Source organism: Hypanus sabinus, chromosome 3, assembly GCF_030144855.1.
Source record: "Hypanus sabinus isolate sHypSab1 chromosome 3, sHypSab1.hap1, whole genome shotgun sequence".
Classification (NCBI taxonomy): domain Eukaryota; kingdom Metazoa; phylum Chordata; class Chondrichthyes; order Myliobatiformes; family Dasyatidae; genus Hypanus; species Hypanus sabinus.
The window spans coordinates 116,735,112-116,754,133 of record NC_082708.1 but is presented as its reverse complement, the minus strand read 5'-3'; the positions used below and the strand labels follow the sequence as shown (position 1 = coordinate 116,754,133).

Here is a 19,022-nt window from a genome sequence, read left to right as displayed (position 1 = left end):
GAGAGGATATTTCCTATAGTCAGGGAAATTAGTCAGGTCTGAGGGCACAGCCTCAGAATACAGGGACATCCATCTGTATCTATTGCAGCACACACAAAATGCTGGAGGAACTCAGCAGATCAGGCAACATCTATGGAAATGAAGAGATTTAGACAGGGACCTTTCTTCAGTACTGAAGATGCTGCCTGACCTGCTGTGTTCCTCCAGCATTTTGTGTGTTGCTTTGGATTTCCAGTATCTGCAGACTTCCTCTTGTATCTATCATCTCCTGCACCTTTCAAACAAAGCCAGAGCCTTTCAACAGAAGCTAATGAAATAGCTTTTGACTGGGCATTGTAGAGCATACTGGACAAAATCCTTTTACTGTGTGCTCCTTTGTACCTTGTTCATCTCCTTTTCCCTACCTCTCTGTTTAATTGTAACTTGTCACATATCGTAACTTTTTCCTGTTCAGATGAGGTCATCAGCCAGAAATATTTCCATTTCTCTCTCGAACTGCTGTGTATGTCCAGAACTTAGCACTTCTATACTTACAGTGGCATGCGAAAGTTTGGGCACCCCGGTCAAAATTTCTGGTACTGGAATAGCTAAGCGAGTAAAAGATGACCTGATTTCCAAAAGGCAGAAAGTTAAAGATGACACATTTCTTTAATATTTTAAGCAGGATTACTTTTTTATTTCTATCTTTTACAGTTTGAAAATAACAAAAAAGGTAAAGGGCCCGAAGCAAAAGTTTGGGCACCCTGCATGGTCAGTACTTAGTAACACCCCCTTTGGCAAGTATCACAGCTTGTAAATGCTTTCTGTAGCCAGCTAAGAGTCTTTCAATTCTTGTTTGGGGGATTTTCACCCATTCTTCCTCGCAAAAGGCTTCTAGTTCTGTGAGATTCTTGGGCCGTCTTGCATGCACTGCTCTTTTCTGGTCTATCCACAGATTTTCGAAGATGTTTAGGTTGGGGGTCTGTGAGGACCATGGCAAAACCTTCAGCTTGCGCCTCTTGAGGTAGTCCATTGTGGATTTTGAGGTGTGTTTAGGATCATTATCCTGTTGTAGAAGTCATCCTCTTTTCACCTTCAGCTTTTTTTTTTCAGATGGTGTGGTTTGCTTTTAGAATTTGCTGGTATTTAATTTAATTCATTCTTCCCTCTACCAGTGAAATGTTCCCTGTGCCACTGGCTGCAACACAAGCCCAAAGCATGATTGATTCACCCCTGTGCTTAACAGTTGGAGAGGTGTTCTTTTCATGAAATTCTGCACCCTTTTTTCTCCAAACATACCTTTGCTCACTGCAGCCAAAAAGTTTTATTTTAACTTCATCAGTCCACAGGACTTGTTTCCAAAATGCATCAGGCTTTGTTTAGATGTTCCTTTGCAAACTTCTGGTGCTGAATTTTATGGTGAAGATGCAAGAAAGATTTTCTTCTGATGACTCTTCCATGAAGGTCGTATGTGTGCAGGTTACTTTGCACAATAGAACAGTGCACCACCACTCCAGAGTCTGCTAAATTTTCCTGAAGGTCTTTTGTAGTCAAACGGGGGTTTTGATTTGCCTTTCTAGTAATCCTACCAGTAGTTCTCTCAGAAAGTCTTCTTGGTCTTCCAGACCTCAACTTGACCTCCACTATTCTTATTAACTGCCATTTCTTAATTACATTATGAACTGAGGAAACGGCGACCTGAAAACACTTTGCTATCTTCTTATAGCCTTCTCCTGCTTTGTGGGCATCATTTATTTTAATTTTCAGTGGTAGGCAGCTGCTTAAAGGAGCCCATGGCTGCTGATTGTTGGGACAAGGTTTGAGGAGTCAGGGTATTTATAAAGCTTTGAAATTTGCATCACCTGGCCTTTCCTAATGATGACTGTGAACAAGCCATAGCCCTAACAAGCTAATTAATGTCTGAGACTTTGGTAAAAGTTATTTGAGAGCTCAAATCTCTTGGGGTGCCCAAACTTTTGCATGGTGCTCCTTTCCCTTTTTTCCCCGCTCTAAAATTGTACAAAACAAAAATACAATAATCTTGCTTAAAATGTTGAAAAGAATGTTTCATCTTTAACTTCATGACTTTTGGAGATCAGTTCATCTTCTCCTCTCTTCACTATTCACAGTAACAGAAATTTTGACCGGGGTGTCCAAACTTTTGCATGCCACTGTATGTGATTATTGCAGTTTAACAGAGAAAACTATCTGAAAAAAAAATTTAAAACATACTTAACCAATTAAGTCAGCACCCAGAACTACACTTAATTGCCTTGGTTACCTGCATGTGTTGCATGTATATGTGCTTTCATTTCTGTTTCATCCATGCAGGAAAAGTTGCAGGTATTGCAGCACAATGAAAACATCCACTGCTCCTTATCTACATGTAATGACATGTGGCTGACAAACTGCAGATTCACCTCGGTCTCAAATCCACAAACATGGCAGCTAGATAGAAGAATAGGCAACATGAAAATGATTACTTTTCATCTTGTTTATTCAGTGCTCAATATTTTAAAAAAAGTAACGTCAGCTGAGCATGACCTTGAACTGAGGTGAATTAGCATTCTGCACAGCAGAAACATAATTTACCTGTAGTAATAGGGGCTGTTCTTACGATCACACCTGTTTGAGGTTACAGCAGTTGCTATTTCCTCAGAATCTCCACTCACTAACTTCACTGAATGGATTGTCAAATGCTGGTTTAAGTTTGCTCGGCACTTGGCAGCATACGGACACAAATGACACTTGTACCTTCTTTCTTCTATGAAAATAATATTTTGCAGTGGTTAGTTTTCATACACCCTTGCAAAACATATAATCTCTGACAAGAGAAGCTCTTTCAAATTTAGTGACAGCAATGTGTGTGTGTGTGTTTTTTTTTAAAACCTTGTATTAGTTTATATACAACAGTAACTAACAGTGCTCTGGCATTATCACTTACCTGTGTGCAAAGAAAGATGTCGTGACAATGTTTGCTGTCGACCAAAAACTTTCCCACAAACCTTACAGGGAAAAACTTGCTCACAGAATTTCCAAGGCGGATTTACAGTCCCTGACTCAATGGGTAATTTTCCCGATTCTGTAAATGGATAATAGTTCTTTAATAAGTTCTGATATCAGCATTATTCCAAAAGCTGCAAAGTATAACAACATAAAAAGAGGGGCTTCTCCACTTCAATACATTGAAGATATTCAACATTTTTCACATATTTTCAACTGATATTTCCTTCTAACAATAATAATATTTTTCTTTATCATCAGGATTACATTTATGCCTCTACACAAAATTAATAAAATAACCACTGCAGATATTTCAAAGACCTAAGACTTTTCATTTCATTTCACAGAATTTTACTAAACATGGAAAAAACCTGGTCAAAGACTGTGAGTCTTATTAGTTGAGAGAAGTGGAATGGTTTAGGGAAGAGAACGCCCAAGCTTGTGCCCTTGGCAGCTGAAGGTATTGCACCTAGCAAGAGAATGATTAAACTGGGGCTCACAACAGACACCCTAGAGGGTTGCACTGGCCTGCTGCACAGGCAATAAAACTCACATAGGGGCCAAATAGCAAAAAGTGAGTGAAATATATATTAACAAGAAAGAAAAACATTTCTAACACTCTGATGTGATAATCAGTAATGCACAATATTCTGATATTCAACCATTGCACGTTTTAAATGTTTTACTAAGCCTTATGTTTTCTCCTCTCCTCTCTTGAAGGTACCAAATCTTGCTGGGCTACAGGTTTGACTGCTAACTGTTACCTTGGATCAGAGCCTTAAACAGTCTAAACTTAGTAGAATCTTTTAATTAATAAAACAATCCACCTATCCTTGTTGACTGGATGTCTATCTACACCAACGCTGTTTATCTGCATTAGACCAGCATTTAAGCTATTCTTATCCAATTACCTGTCCAAATGTTTTTAAACAATTTAATTGTATCTGCCACTATCACATCCCTGGCAGCTTGTTCTGGATGATCATCATTCCCTTTGTGAAAAATATACCCTTCCTTTAAATCGTTTTCCTCTCGCCTTAAATCAGTATCCTCTAGTTCTCAACTTCCCTGCCTGGGGAAAGACCAGAAGGTAGTGGTCACCAACCCGTCAATCACGATCGACTGGTCGATCTTTGAGACTTTCCCAGTAGATCCCGGAAAAAAAAAGAAAACTAAATACACAAATACTGTTGAGAGATTGTTTCCTGGTTGCGGGGTTTTAGTTCCGTTCTTTCTGCCCAGTGCGCATGCATGTAGCTCCCCCGCACTACACAGTGTATTTCAGTAGTCCCCAACCACTGGGCCGCGAGGAAACAATATGAGTCAGCTGCACTTTTCCTCATTCCCTGTCATGCCCACTGTTGAACTTGAACCCACGCGAAGTCATCAGTCGCCTAAACACAGTGACATCCTCATGCCAGGGATCACTGTTTGGCCTCGAGCGGCCGGCGGGAAGTGCCATTGCACGGACAGATGGGTGCTGCCTCTAAACCTGTTTAGCACACCAAATGTTTGTGGGGAACCCCGTGCTAAAATATTCGCAGATGGCCTAATTCGGGTTTTGTAAGTAACAGAGCAGCTACCACGCTGCGATCTATTGAAACAAACTTTGTCGGCCGATAGATCCTACAACAGGGTTGGGCGTGCGCCCTGTCGCACCCCTCACTCAATCGCTCTCTCCAGACTGTGTCCGCCGCGGCCCCGGCACGGTGACCTCCAGACCTGACCTTGTCCTCTCACCCCACCCACGACCAGCAGCACCTGGCCAAAGCATCTGGTGGCGGGAGGGCGGGAGCTGGAGTTCGGGCCCGGAGGCTGTCTAATGAGGCAATGAAGCCCTCAAAACTGCTTCGGTACCCTGAGTCCAAGCACCCCGCACTTAGAGACAAACCTGCTGAGTTTTTTCAGCAGAAAAAACATGAGCAAGCGGGACAGCAGCTAAGTGCCGAGAGCCGCAAAAACTAAATTGTGGAATAGACTGGACGTAAGGAACCTGCTTTGAGTATCACTGTATTCCGGTCGTGTTAATCACCAACACCCCGCCCCCCCCCCCGCCCATTGGCACCCCACCACAAGAATATTGTTAATAATATTGTTTAATAATATTAAACTGGTCCGCGGTGCAAAAAAAGGGGTGGGTACCCCTGGTGTTTATACATTATTTCTACTTCCGGGTTACGGGGTTTTACTTCTGGTCTTTTCTGCCCCAGTGCACATGCGTGTAACTAATTGATCTGGGGTCGATCTTGCCTTTCACTAATGCCGAGGTAGGGGATCTTGGGCTTAAAAAGGTTGGTGACCACTACCATAAGACATAGGAGCAGAATTAGGCCATCTGGCCCATCGAGTCTGCTCCGCCATTCAATCATGGCTGATCCTTTTTTTTCTCCTCCTCAACCCCAGTTCCCAGCCTTCTTTCAGTAATCTTTGGTGCCATGTCCAATCAAGAACACCCAAAGACCTGGCCTCCACAGCTGCACGTGGCAACAAATTCCACAAATTCACCACCCTTTAGCTAAAGAAATGCCTCTGCATCTGTTTTGAAAGGATGCCCCTCTATCCTGAGGCTGTGTCCTGTTGTCCTAGACTCTCCCACCATGGGAGACATTCTTTCCACGTCTACTCTGTCTAGGCCTTTCAACATTCAAAAGATTTCAATGAGATTCCCCCTTATCCTTCTGAATTCCAGCGAGTACAGACTTAGAGCCATCAAACATTTCTCGTATGATAACCCTTTCATTCCTGAAATCATCCTTGTGAACCTCCTCTGGGCCCTTTCCAATACCAGCTTTTTCTAAGATGAGGGATCTAACTATCTATCCTATCTGTACTCTTCATAATTTCATAAATCCTTATGTCACCTTCAGCTTCATTTCTTACCACATTGCTCTGTAGTGTGGTGAACCAAAACTGTACACAATATTTCAAATGTGTTCTAACCAATGTTTTCTACATCAACAACAGGGCATTCCAACTCGTACTCAATACCTTGGTCTATGAAGGTAAGCATACCAAAATCAGTTCTTCATCTGTGTTGCCATTTCAAGGAGCTATGGGGTTGCATTAGAAGGTCTCTCTGTTCATCAACACTCCTATATCCTTGCTGATATGCCCAACAAGTATTTGGTATCACATTATTCCTTTGTTTTTGCATGAGTTATTTCGTAATTTATAATAATTTTTATGTCTTTACACTGCACTCCTGCCACAAAACAAATGCCACGTCATCTAAGATTGTAATAATAAATCTGATTCTAATTTCCCAAGTGCATTACTTCATATTTGTCTGGATTAAATGCTGTCTGCCACTGCTCTACTCAATATTCCAGATGATATATGTTCTGCTGTATATTAGACAACAGACTTCACTATCTATGTCTCCACCAGTTCTCATATTACCTACAAATTTATTAATCAGATCACCGAGATTCTCATCCATGATTTCTGTATATACATTACATAACAAAATCCTCACACTGATCCCCGCAGTACACCACTTGTTACAGACTTCCAATCAAACACCCGTCCATCACTACCTTTGCCTCCTACCACTCTTGGATTCAGTATGTCAACAAAGCTCTGTGGTATAACACTCCTGTCCACCCTACAATGTGACCTTGTCAAAAGCCTTGTAAATCTTGCTTTGCGTGCAGTCTGCCTTCAACTGTTTACTTAGCTACTTCCTCAGAGGTGTGAGACATGATCTCTCCTGCACTAATTCAGCCTTTCCAAGTGAATATAAATTCTGCACGTCAGAACTTTTGCCCTCAACTTCCCTAAGGACTGATGGCATGGTTCACTGCTTTGTAGTTTCCAGGTGTATTATTACTGACCTTTTGGGACAAGGTAACATTAGCTACATTCCCATCATTTGCAACTTCACCCAAGGGTAACAAAGATGCAAAGTTCTCAGTACGAGCTCCAACAATCTCTTTCCTTACCTCCCTAAGCATCCTAGGATATATTGTCAGGCCCTGGGGTGGTGGGGGGGGGGGGGTGGTGTTACCATAATGCCTGCCACTATCTCTAACACTTCCTTCTTCCTGATATGGACATTCTCTAGAATATTAGCAAACCTGTCCCTTAACTGTTCAGCTTCCACACGGTCTCTCGGTAAGAAGTATCTAATTAACATCTTGTTCAAATATCCTCGTTTCACATAGGCTAAGGGTAGCTGCTCTTTGCTTAGCTACTATTTTGTTTCTAATATAATTATAACATGTTTAGGATTCCTCTTAACTCTACTTGCCAAGATCACTTCATGGTCCTTTTCTCGCTCTTCTGATTTCTTTAAGTTTACTCCTATTTTTACTAAAAACCTCAAACAACTGCAATTGGTAATAATTTCCTATCCCTGACATAAGCCTGTCTTTTCCTTGATCAGACGTTTAATATCCTCTGTTAACCAAGGCTCCCTAAGAAAAGTCATAGTACATAAATATATACCGGTAGGGTGCCAAAGACTTTTGCACAGCACTGTAGTAATTGTATGTATTGCACTGTACTGCTGCCACATAAAAAACAAATTTCATTACATATGTGAGTGATGATCCTGATCCTGATGTGGGTCTCTGTTGCGAACTGAGAATGGGAAGGGGGCAGAGAGAGGGAAATCATGTTTGGGAAAAGGAGAAGGAGCAGGAAGCACCAGAGAGACATTCTGTAATAAACCAATTCTGACCAACAAACTAATTGAATCAGATGACCTTGCCTGGTGTTTCAGGGCTGGGTGTGTCTGCACTAGCACCACCCCCTGCCCCGGCATTCTTTCTTTGTTACCTGTCTCACACCCCTCCCACAGCACTCTACCCTTGCCAGTCCCAACATCTTTTGCTCCTACCAGATATACAAACCGACTCTCTGCCCCATATTGACAAGTACAATATCATGCAAAAGTCTTAGGCACCCTAGATATATATATGTCTTTTGGACAGTTCCATATAACGTTTGTTTCTTACCATTACAGGGACACGCCAATTCATCTTATACCATTAAAATCTGCCTTCCCCCAGTTTTGGGCCCGATCCAAGCCTGGCTTATTCCATGTCTACCTTAAAGCTTACCGACAATGGTCACTAATCCTAAAAGCCCCCTCCACAGAGATCTCTTGCCACTCCCCATTCCTCAATCAGTAAAGCCCAAGTTTTACTCTCCAGATAGTAAAATACTTTTACTGTTTTTTTAAAAAAAACCCTCTTGGATACATTTTACAAATTTCACTTTATCCGAGCCCCTTTCACAAAGGCAATTTAGTCATTATTAGTAGAGTTAAAATCTCCTACTACTACAACCCTATTGCTTTTATACCTCTGTCTGCATATCTGTTCTCCTAATACCCACTTAACTATTTGGAAGCCTAAAACATAACCTGAAATAAATACCACACTTTTGTTCCCAAATTCTATCCATATAAACCCACTTAGCCGAACCCTCCAGATACCTACTCTAAAGTACTGCTGCAATGCTAATTCTGATCAGCAGCACAATGCTCTCCCCCAATCAGATTCTCTGCACTGATAAAACTATTTCAAAAAGTTCCTTACAGTGCTAACTGGCAATTTATGATAGCACTGCTATCATCGTCTCATTTTTCCTCAATTATCCATGCAAAATACCCAGAGTTAACATATCTCAAATAAATAGAGTGATTCTTGTGAATGCATCAAAATAAATTTCATCTGCAGAAAGGAAGCATGTTGGATATCTTGACCATAAGAAAACGCTCAATTAACAGAGAGGGAGGAATAACACAAAATCTACGCAATGTTGACATCACATGATAGTTATTTCACTATCTTATATTCTTCATTTAAATTCATATTTATCATATTTGTCATATTTTCCAATATATTGTCATATTTGAATAGCTTTAAAAGATAAAAGCTCTAAAGCCAAATGAAGTTCTTCTTTCTAGTATCATAAAGCCAACAATAGACATAAACTTGCAGAAGAATTTTGACACCACCAAATGTATCACAACTGCAGCCATTTTTATAGCTTACAGCTTGAGACCATTCTTTTGCATATTGTGGACAGACTCCTGTGTTAAAAACTGCAAGCTACCCATTTTTCTTAGATAAATTAACTTATGCTTTGTGGTAGCAAGGAACTATATATGTGGAGAATTATATCAGAGAATTACACGCGTGGATCAGAAATACAGTTATAGCACTTTCTGTTACCCGCATAATTTGATGTCTGCATGCACTTCTTTTCATTTTCAAATTTACACATTTTAAAAACACCATTCAAGTATTCAATACAAACAAGGAAACTGCATTTTAATAATTAAATTCCTGGTGGATTAATGTAAAGCGTACCACCATAAGTTGTAAAACAACAACTATTTAATGAAATAGGCAGAAAATGAAACTTTACAGAACATCTACCTTGCGATGATGGTCTTGCATGGAGATTAGATAAAGAATCTCTCAAGTTTGAAACAAATGGTGATTGTCTAAATACCTCTTCACATGAAGAACTGCATCAAAAGAATACCAAACCCCAACAATTACTGTTAATGAAGATTCTAACATGGACTATTTTAATTAACTACACACTTAAAACATTACTTCTTAAACTGCAGTTAAACGATTAGCAACAAGTTCAAGGAAACTGGGTGGTAGCGGAAACACAGATTATCCTTTTTCATTAAGGGTCAGCGTGTGAATCTAACCTTGGTTAAAATTAACAGAGCATTTCACAATTTCACACAATGATTTCATATAAAAAAGAATCTATGACTGTTCAAGAGTTCAATAAATTAGCTTTTTCATGCAAACCAGTTAGCTGGATATTTGACTATCTGATGCATAAAAGCCAGTTTAATTCTCTCCTGCCAGGCATTATACCTTCACACACTTGCACAAAAATTATAGATAGAATTACTAGCTAGCAATTGGAAAATAAAACCCCACGAAGTTAGTGGTGCCTGTCAGGACTTGATTGCAGAATGGGAGAACGCAGAGAGTGTTGGAGACAGCTCCTTGCAGAGTTTACACACCAATTTTAAAAACTAAGTGATGCCTGTTAGGACATGGAGTGAGCGATCACAGACAGCATTGGAAATAGTTTCCTTGCATAACTTATGTGCCAGTTTCAAAAAATAAGCAGTGCCTGTTGGGACTTGTCTGCAGCGCAGGAGATCTCTTGGGTTATTAGTAACTTAGCAAAGGCCAATAAAAAGAAGTTAGGTTCAAGCTGAGTGGCCATTGTGGGAGTGGGCCAATGTTAGAGTGGCCAGGCTTTGGTTCAAAAGGCTTCAGTGAGAACAGGCAGAGGTTAAGGATGCTGATTCTTTCGGAGTCATTTATTTGATTACATAAGTTAGAGCCAAAGGCATTGTATAACAAGCGTAGACAGGATGACATTAAAGCAGTGGAATGCTCCTCCTATAAGACCATAAGATACAGAACAATTAGACCATTTGGCCTATCGTGTCTGCCCCGCCATTTCATCATGACTGATCCATTTCCCACTCAGCCCCAATCTCCCACCTTCACTTTATGCCTGATTAATCAAGAATTTATCAGCCTCTGCCTTAAATATAAATAAAGACTTGGCCATCACAGCTGTCTGTGGCAAAGAATTCCACAGATTCACTACTCTCTAGCTAAAGAAATTCTTCATCTCCCTAAAAGGATGCCCCTCTATTTTGAGGCTATGCCCTCTGGTCATAGACTCCCCCACAATAGAAAGCATCCTCTCCACTTCCACTATCGAGGCCTTTCAACATTTGATAGGTTTCAATGAGATCCCCTACCCCCCCCCCCTCCCGATTCTTCTGAATTCCAATAAGTACAGGGACAGAGCCATCAATTGATCCTCATGTAGTAAGGCTTTCATTCTCGGAATTATTCTTGTGAACCTCCACTGAACCTTCTCCAGTGTCAGCACATCCTTTCTTAGACAAGGGGCCCTAAACTGCTCACAAGTAAGGCCTTACCAGTGCCTTATAAAGCCTCAACATTACACCTTTAAGATACAGCATTGCAAGTTACCTAATTGTCTCTCTAATGACTGCACCTGCAGAAACACACCCAACTTCAGCTCCTGACTGACAAGGTCAAGGAACTGGAGCTGGAGCTAAGTGTACTCAGGACCATCTGGGAGACCAAAAACCTCATAGATGAGACTTTTACTGAGGTGGTCATACCCAGAATGCAGGCTTCAGTTAGTAGATGGATGACCATCTGAAGTAAGGGGAGTGAGCAGTCAGTGCAGGGATCCCCTATGGCCTTTCCCCTCAGCAACAAGTACACCCTTTTGGATACTGCTGCGGCAATGATCTATCAGGACACAGCAATAGCAACCAGGGTACTGTGGCCGACTGCCTTACTCTTCTTGGTTGAGCCTCAGAGATAGGTAGGAGGACAGAAAGGACATTCTGGGGCCATGAAAGATAAGCAAGGATGGTGTGTTGCCTCCCAGGTGCTAGGGTCCAGGAGGTCTCAGAGTAGCTGCAGAATATTCTCAGGGGGGAGGATGAGCATCCAAAGTGGTGCACATTGGCAACATTGACGTAAGTAGAACGGGGGAAGAGGTCCAACACAGTGAGTATAGGGTGTTAGTAAAGAGGCTGAAGAGCAGGACCTCCAAGGTAGCAATGTTGGGTTACTCGGTACTGGTCAGAGCAGGAATAGCATGATAGTACAGATGAATGAGTGACAAAGGACCTGGTGCAGGGGCAGGGTTTCAGGTTCTTAGATCACTGGAACATTTTCTGGGGCAGTGGTGACCTGTACAAGAGGGTCAGGTCGCACCTAAACTCGAGGAGAGCCAATATCCTGACTGGGAGGCTCGCCAGTTTGGCAGGGGGATGGGAACCACAGCACCAGATAAGAAAGTGAAGGGATGAGAAGGTAGATAGTTGTTAGGGCCAGTAAAAACAGAGTAATAGATATGATGAGACAGACAGCTTTCAGTGTGTATGTTTCAGTGCTAGGATGACTATAGGTAAAAGTGATGACCTTGCAGTATGGATCATTACGTAGAACTATGATGTTGTGGATGTCAGAGAGACTTGCTTGACACAGGGTCAGGAAAGGGTGCTTAATGTCCCAGGGTTTTGAGGGAGGTAAAGGGGTGTGGTGGGGAGGGGAATTGCATTACTATTTAGGGTGAGAATCTCAGCTGCACTCAAAGGAGACAATAATGAAGGGCTTGTCCTCTGAGTCTATATGGATAGAATTGAAAAATAGAAAGGGTGCAATCACTCTGATGGGATTGTACTACAGACTCCCCCCCCCCAAATAACCAGCTGGACATTGAGAAACAAGTATGCAGACAGATTAAGGAGAAGTGTAAAAACAGTACGGCTGTCGTCATGGGGAACTTCACCTTCTCTATTATAAACTGTGGGACATTCTTAGTTCAAGAGCTTTAGATGGGACAGAATTCAGAATTTGTTAGGTGCACCCAGGAGGGTTTCTTAAATCAATATGTAAATAGACCAACAAGAGGAGAGGCTATACTGTACCTGGAGGTGGGTAACGAACCTGGATAGGTTACTGACCTTTCACTGGGCGAACAATTAGGGAACAGCGATCACAACTCCTTAAGTTTTAAGATTGCTATAGATAAGTATGGACCTTGCTAGACAGCATTAAATTGGAGCAGGGCGAATTACGAGAGCATTAGGCAGGAACTAGGGAAACCGTTTACGGGCAATTCCATATCCAACACGTGGGGGGATTTAAATAACATCTGCACAGAGTACAGGACAGACATGTTCCAGTCAGAAGGAAGGACAAAGATGGCAAGGTAAGAGAACCTTGGATGTCGAGAGAAGTGATGAATTTAGTTAAGAAGAAAATCAAACAGTGCCCTTGAGGATTATAAAGAAGCCGGAAAAGATTTCAAGAAGGTAATTAGGAAAGACAGCAGAGACCATGAAAAGTCCTTGACAAGTAGGTTTAAGGAGAAATCAAGGCATTCTATACATACATGAGTACGAAGATCACTAGGGAAGATTGGGACCACTCAAGGATATAGGGAAGTACATTTGCTTGGGTGCTAGCATGTGAACGATGTCCTTAATGAGTATTTTACATCTACAAGGAGAAGGACGTTGGGGTTAGGGAGATCAACAATGTATTGATATGCAAGGGCATTTTGAGGCAAAGCAGGAGGTAGTACTGGGTCTCATAAAGAGCATTAAGGTGAAAGCCTAATGGGATACATCTTAGGTTAAGAGGCAAGAGAAGAGATTACTGAGGCCTTGACCAATATCTTTGTGTCCTCTAGGCAAGGTCCTGGAGGACTACTGAGTAGCCTATTTTGTTCCATTATTTAAAGGAACCAAGGATAATCCTGGTAACTATAGACTGGTGAGTCTCATGCCAGTGGTAGGAAAGCAACTGAAGAGAATTTTTGGGAATACGATTTATGAGCATTTGGAAATCTATGGCTTAATTAGAGAGAGCAAGCATGGCCTTGTGCAGAGCAAGTTGTATCTTGCTAATTTGACTGAGTTCCTTTGACGATAAGAGGTGAATGTTGAAAGTAGAACTGTGGATGTTGATAACATGGATTTTAGTAAGATGTTTGACAAGATTCCTCATGGAAGGCTCATCCAGAAGAGTACGATACACGGAATCTTAATTGGCTGTTTCGAATCAGAACTGGCTTGTCCATTGAAGACAGAAAGTGGTGGTCAAAGCTGGAGTGCTTGATTAGTGCTATTCCACAGGGATCTGCACTGGGACCTCTGCTGCTGGTGATGCATGTGAACAAACTGGATGAAAATGTAAATAGGAGGGTTGGTAAGTTTGTAGATTGTTGGTGTTGTGGATGGTGTTGAAGATTGGTAGAGATTACAATGGGATACAGATCAGCTACAGATACAGACAGAAAAATAGCAGACAGTGTTTAACTCAGCTAAATATGAAATGTTGCAGCTTGGTAGGTCAAATGTAAAGATACAGTACACTGTTATGGACAAGACCCTTAACAGTGTTGATGAGCAGAGGGATCTTGGAGTCCCAAGTTCACAGCTCCCTGAAAGTGGCTATACAGGTTTACAGGGTGGTTAAGAAAGCATATGCCATGCTTACCTTTATTGGTTGAGGCACTGGGTTCAAAGGTCAGGAAGTTATGTTGCAGCTTTATTAAACTCTAGTTAGGCCATGTCTGGATGGTTGCATACAGTTCTGGTTGCCCCATTATAAAGAGGATGTCAGGGCTTTGCAGAAGGTGCAGAAGAAGTTTACCAGGTCGTTGCCTGGTAAAGGGTAATTATGAGAGGACATGTACTATAATGAGAGGTTGGGCAAACTTGGTTGCTTTCTCTGCTGTGGTTGAGGCTGAGGCGAGATCTGAGGCTAAGGTTTAAAAGATTATGAGAGACATAGATAGAGTAAACGGAGACAGTATCTTTTTCCCAGGGTTGAAATGTCTAATATCAGTGGGCAGGCAATTTCAGAGGAGATGAGGGGAGGAAGTTACTTTTATGTAGAGTACTGTGTGCCTGGAATGCACTGGCTGGGGTAATGGTACAGGTAGAAACATTAGGAACTTTTAAGAGAAGTTTAGATAGGCATATCAATGAGAGAAAAATGGAAGGATATGGCCGTTGTCCATAAAAGAGATTAGTTTAATTTGCCATTTGATCACTAACTTAATTGGTTCAGTACAACATTGTGGGTTGAAGGGCCTGTTCCAGTACTGTACTGTTCTATGATCTAGTATTTGTCATTGCCTAAAACATCAGTCCAGAAGCAGCTTTCAAAGGAGAGGGATCTTGCATACTCTATATTAAGTTGTTACAACAAAAAAACAATTCATGTATGGCTTTAAAACGGTATCGGCAAACGGTTGACTAAGCATAAGTGAAAGCTCCATGTAAGCAAGTGTTGAATCATTATAATAAACGGATGGGTTATGCATAGAAACACACTATTGCATTGTTATGCTGAACTGCAAATCAACTATAGGCAGATAGCATACTGCAGGTAATTTATCAAACTTGATTTGTGTTTATATTTAGACACTTACTGCAAAGCATTATATAAATGCAACATTCCTTTTGGAAGTGCCATGGTCATATTAGGCCATTTGTTTGTTTTGCTGAGTCTAACTGAGGCACAAAGCATGACAGCTGGGCAGTCAGTGTTCTTCTAGATTTCAACTAGGGTCATCCTGAATCTTCGACTTTTTATTTCTTGAAACATAGGAGGTGGTCATTTTGCTCATCGCTCATTGAGTAAATGCCAGCTTTTAGCACAATTCCACTTTCCCATTTTACTTCTGGTAATATTTTCTCTGACACAAGTTCATCAACTTGATCCTAATTCCACCATCAACGTTAGAGGACTCACAGTAGTTAAATAACCCACAACTACCTGATCTTGGAATGTAAAAAGAATCCAGAGAGTACGGGAAAATTCTCTGTACAGGGTTACAGATGACCCGTGTAAAGTCCTTCTCAGGGTAAGATATTTTGTGATGTCCATTAATGACTGGATACAGTTTAATTAAGGGTAGTATTAGGGTGAATGTAAAATTAAATAAAATAATTATAGCAAGTGATATGATACAGACAGGTTACCATACACAATGGATATTTCAGACTTGAGGAGACATCAGCTTAAAGACTGTTCTCAGGGAAGGAACCCTTACATAACCCAGTACACACACTAAGAATGTGCAATATATACACAGACAGCACCAGAGGCCGGAGCACCAGAGGGACTCGGGTCCCTTGAGTGGCACAGTAACACTGCCAACTGCTGTGCCACTGTGGACAGGATATTTTGGGTTAACTTGCCACGCAGCCCTGTTTCAATGTAAAATTTTACATACTTCTCTCTTTATCCCTGCCTTTCAAAGTAACGTTTTGGTTTTTATCTTTGCCACAGTTTTGTCCTCTATCTGTGCCACAGCTTCAAAACACTGTTGCTATCAAATGTAAAATGATAGGAGGTAGTTGAATAGCAACAAGCTTGCCTGTGTAGTATCAAATTTAGCTGGAGGAAGAGAGTAAAAATAATGCAGTTTCACAATTCCACTAAAATGTAACAAAAACTGAATTTAATTCCATTGCATTTTTCAAGTGACATTCTCACAGATTATGATAGATTTTATGCCTTTTCATAAGAGGTTTTAATCACTGAGATAAAGGCCAGTTTTCAGCTTGCCCTTTGCTAGTAAACACATGATGTTAAATAGTGCTTTAACAGTTACTGACTAAAAATCTCCATTTCTTCAAGATTCAATCAAATTATTGATCAGAACTTAGGACGCAGTACCGCTGCCATCCTGGACCCTTTTTCAGACAAGACAATGGATCACTAAGCTCCTGAACTTCATTAAATGACACTAAGTTAGAACTCATCGGAACTAGTTCCATACCACTGATACATTACTACTAGAAACAGAACCAAGCCCAAGGTTTCATAAATAACCTTCTCTATTTCTAGCATTAAGTTTCTAGCACTTTCCTCCTCTCCCCGATCTCATTCCATCCACACAGATCAGCTGTGATTATAAATCCTAATCACCTTCTCATAGCTACAACCATTATCTCTACCACTTGAGTCATTCACTCTCTTGCTCTCTACTTTACTACAGACATTTGCTACTTAAAACATCTGATTTTCAACCATTCCTAGTCCCGATTATTGTTCATTTCCACACCTTGTGGTGCATCTGGCATCTACCAGTTGAATGATTTATCATTCAACCAGACATGAATACTCATGCATACAGCCAAATGAAAACAGCATTCTTCCAGAGTCAAGGTGCAAAACACAGTGCCAACAGTCATACACAGCACAAGGCACACATAGCGCATAAGGCAGCAGTAAACACACATTCACAGAAAAAATATAATATACTGTTAAGTCCCTGAGTGACATATCCATTGATGGTGCAAGGACGTCGTTGGCAGGAACAGGTCGTCAGGAGTCTGTAGATGAATGCATGCGTGCACACAAGCACACAATCTAGCTTATCATCCACCAAGCACTTTTGGGACGGACCAGCTACGCCACACTGCCTCCGGCACCTCCCCTCCTACGTGGCTCCAACAGGTGACACCCCGGCACTTGGCCAAGTCCATGCAGCTACCCCAGTGAACCAGACTTGCAGCATTCTACATTGTTGTTCCTTCCTGCACCTTGAGGTGCATCGGGTGGCAACATTGCTATTTCTTTACCATTTTTGTCTGTTTTTAAAAAAAAAAATGAGGCCAGGGTGCTAGCTCAACGCTTAAGCAGGCAAGGAGCTGAACACAAATTACACTGCAGATGCTGTGGTCAAATCAACACGTACAAACAAATTGGATGAACTCAGCAGGTCGGGCAGCATCCGTGGAGACGAGCAGTCAACGTTTCAGGCCGAGACCCTTTGTCAGGACTGAAGAAGGAGGGGGCAAAGGCCCCATAAAGAAGAAGGGGGGAAGGTGGGAAGGAGAAGGCTGGTAGGTGCCAAGTGAAAAACCAATAAGAGGAAAGGTCAAGGGGTGGGGGAGGGGAAGGAATGCAAGGGGAAAGTACTATGGGTAGTAGAAGACAGAACCATGAGAGAGGTGATAGGCAGCTGGAAGAGGAGGCAGAGTGAAAGTGGGATGGGGGAAGGGAGATGAAGGAAATTACCGGAAGTTGGAGAATTTGATGTTCATACCAAGGGGCTGGAGACTACCCAGATAGTATATGAGATGTTGCTCTTCCAACCTGAGTTTGGCCTCATTATGGCAGTAGAGGAGGCCATATGCGAATAGGAATGTGAAGCAGAGTTGAAGTGGGTGGCAACTGGGAGATCCTGTCTGTTATGGCGGATGGAGTGGAGGTGCTCGACGAAGCAGTCCCTCAATCTGCATCGGTTCTCGCCGATGTAGAGGAGGCCGCACTGGTAGCACCGGATGCAATAGATGACCCCAACAGACTCACAAGTGAAGTGTTGCCTCAAGATGTAATAACAAGCTGGATGAACTCAGCAGGTTGGGCAGCATCTGTTGAAATGAGCAGTTAACGTTTTGGGCCGTGACCCTTCTCGAAGTGTTGCCTCACCTGGAAGGACTGTTTGGGGCCCTGAATGGTGGTAAGAGAGGAAGTGTAGGGACAGGTGTAGCACTTATGCTTGCAGGGATAAGTACCAGGTGGGAGATCTGTGGGGAGGGACATGTGGACCAGACAGTCACAGAGGGAACGATCCCTGTGAAAAGCAGAGAGGGGTAGAGAGGGAAAGGAGCTGGCCTGATTTGAAGCCAGGACCATTCGCCCCAAAATCCAGTGCAGATACCACAACATCACTGGCCAGCTCTAGTCCTGATTAAAGCCAACAAACTGAAATATTAGCTCTATTTCTCTCTATAGGTGCTACTGAGCATTTCCAGCAATTTTGTTATAGTGGAAAGATTCTGTTAATTAGCAATTTTTCCATGCAGATAGAAGTGCACTGAAATTGGAATAAAACAATGATACTTACTTGCTACTACTCAACTCTGAAGCTTCCTTTCCTTGTTCTTGTGCTTTGCTTACTTTTTCTACAAAGGGACAAAACAGAACCAAAGCATTACAAAATGCATTTGATTTTAAATAAAAGTCTGAAGAAATTATTTTTGTTTGCTGTTTGTGACTTAAAAGCACAAATACAAAATTTAAGAACATGCCAATTTAAGATCAGAAATGAGAACAGTGATTTAACTCTTTTACTGTCCTGTCATTTAGTTTAATCCCATCTCCTTATATATTGATAGAGGCCTTTACCCATCAAAAAAAAATCCACCTAGGTCTTGAAAATTTTTAATTAAATCAGGTGTACACTAGAATTAAAGTCCTTACTGATTTAAATTCTGAAAGACCTACCATTTGTTCTGAATTTAAGTCCTAACAAAATTTTAGTTTCTTTCTGGTGCCCCCCCCCCAACTTCCTTTTCAGTCCTGAAAAAGGGTCTCAGCCCAAAACATTGACTGTTTATTCATTTCTATAGATGCTGCCTGACCTACTGAGTTCCTCCAGCATTTTGTGTGTGTTGCTTTGGATTTCCAGCATTTACAAAATTCTTCATGTTTAAAATTCTACCTCATCACTTCTAAGGC

At 41.5% G+C, this 19,022-nt stretch overlaps 1 protein-coding gene across 12 annotated transcripts in view; it reads right to left on the bottom strand.

Annotated features, from left to right (window-relative positions):
- The window catches only part of znf827 (zinc finger protein 827), an 89,155-nt gene that overhangs the window by 14,049 nt on the left and 56,084 nt on the right, over nt 1-19,022 (bottom strand). For 11 of the 12 annotated variants that reach the window (XR_009511276.1, XR_009511275.1, XR_009511277.1 and 8 more), the window contains 5 exons: nt 18,409-18,466; nt 9,372-9,463; nt 2,924-3,061; nt 2,572-2,743; nt 2,261-2,427 (listed from right to left, as the gene is read on the bottom strand). Coding sequence is in view for 8 of the 12 variants with exons in the window: in XM_059964996.1 (XP_059820979.1) it covers nt 2,261-2,427; nt 2,572-2,743; nt 2,924-3,061; nt 9,372-9,463; nt 18,409-18,466 (627 nt within the window). In the remaining 4 variants the exon portion in view is untranslated. The remainder of the gene's footprint in view (nt 1-2,260; nt 2,428-2,571; nt 2,744-2,923; nt 3,062-9,371; nt 9,464-18,408; nt 18,467-19,022) is intronic. The other variant, XM_059964991.1, reaches the window with a different exon arrangement.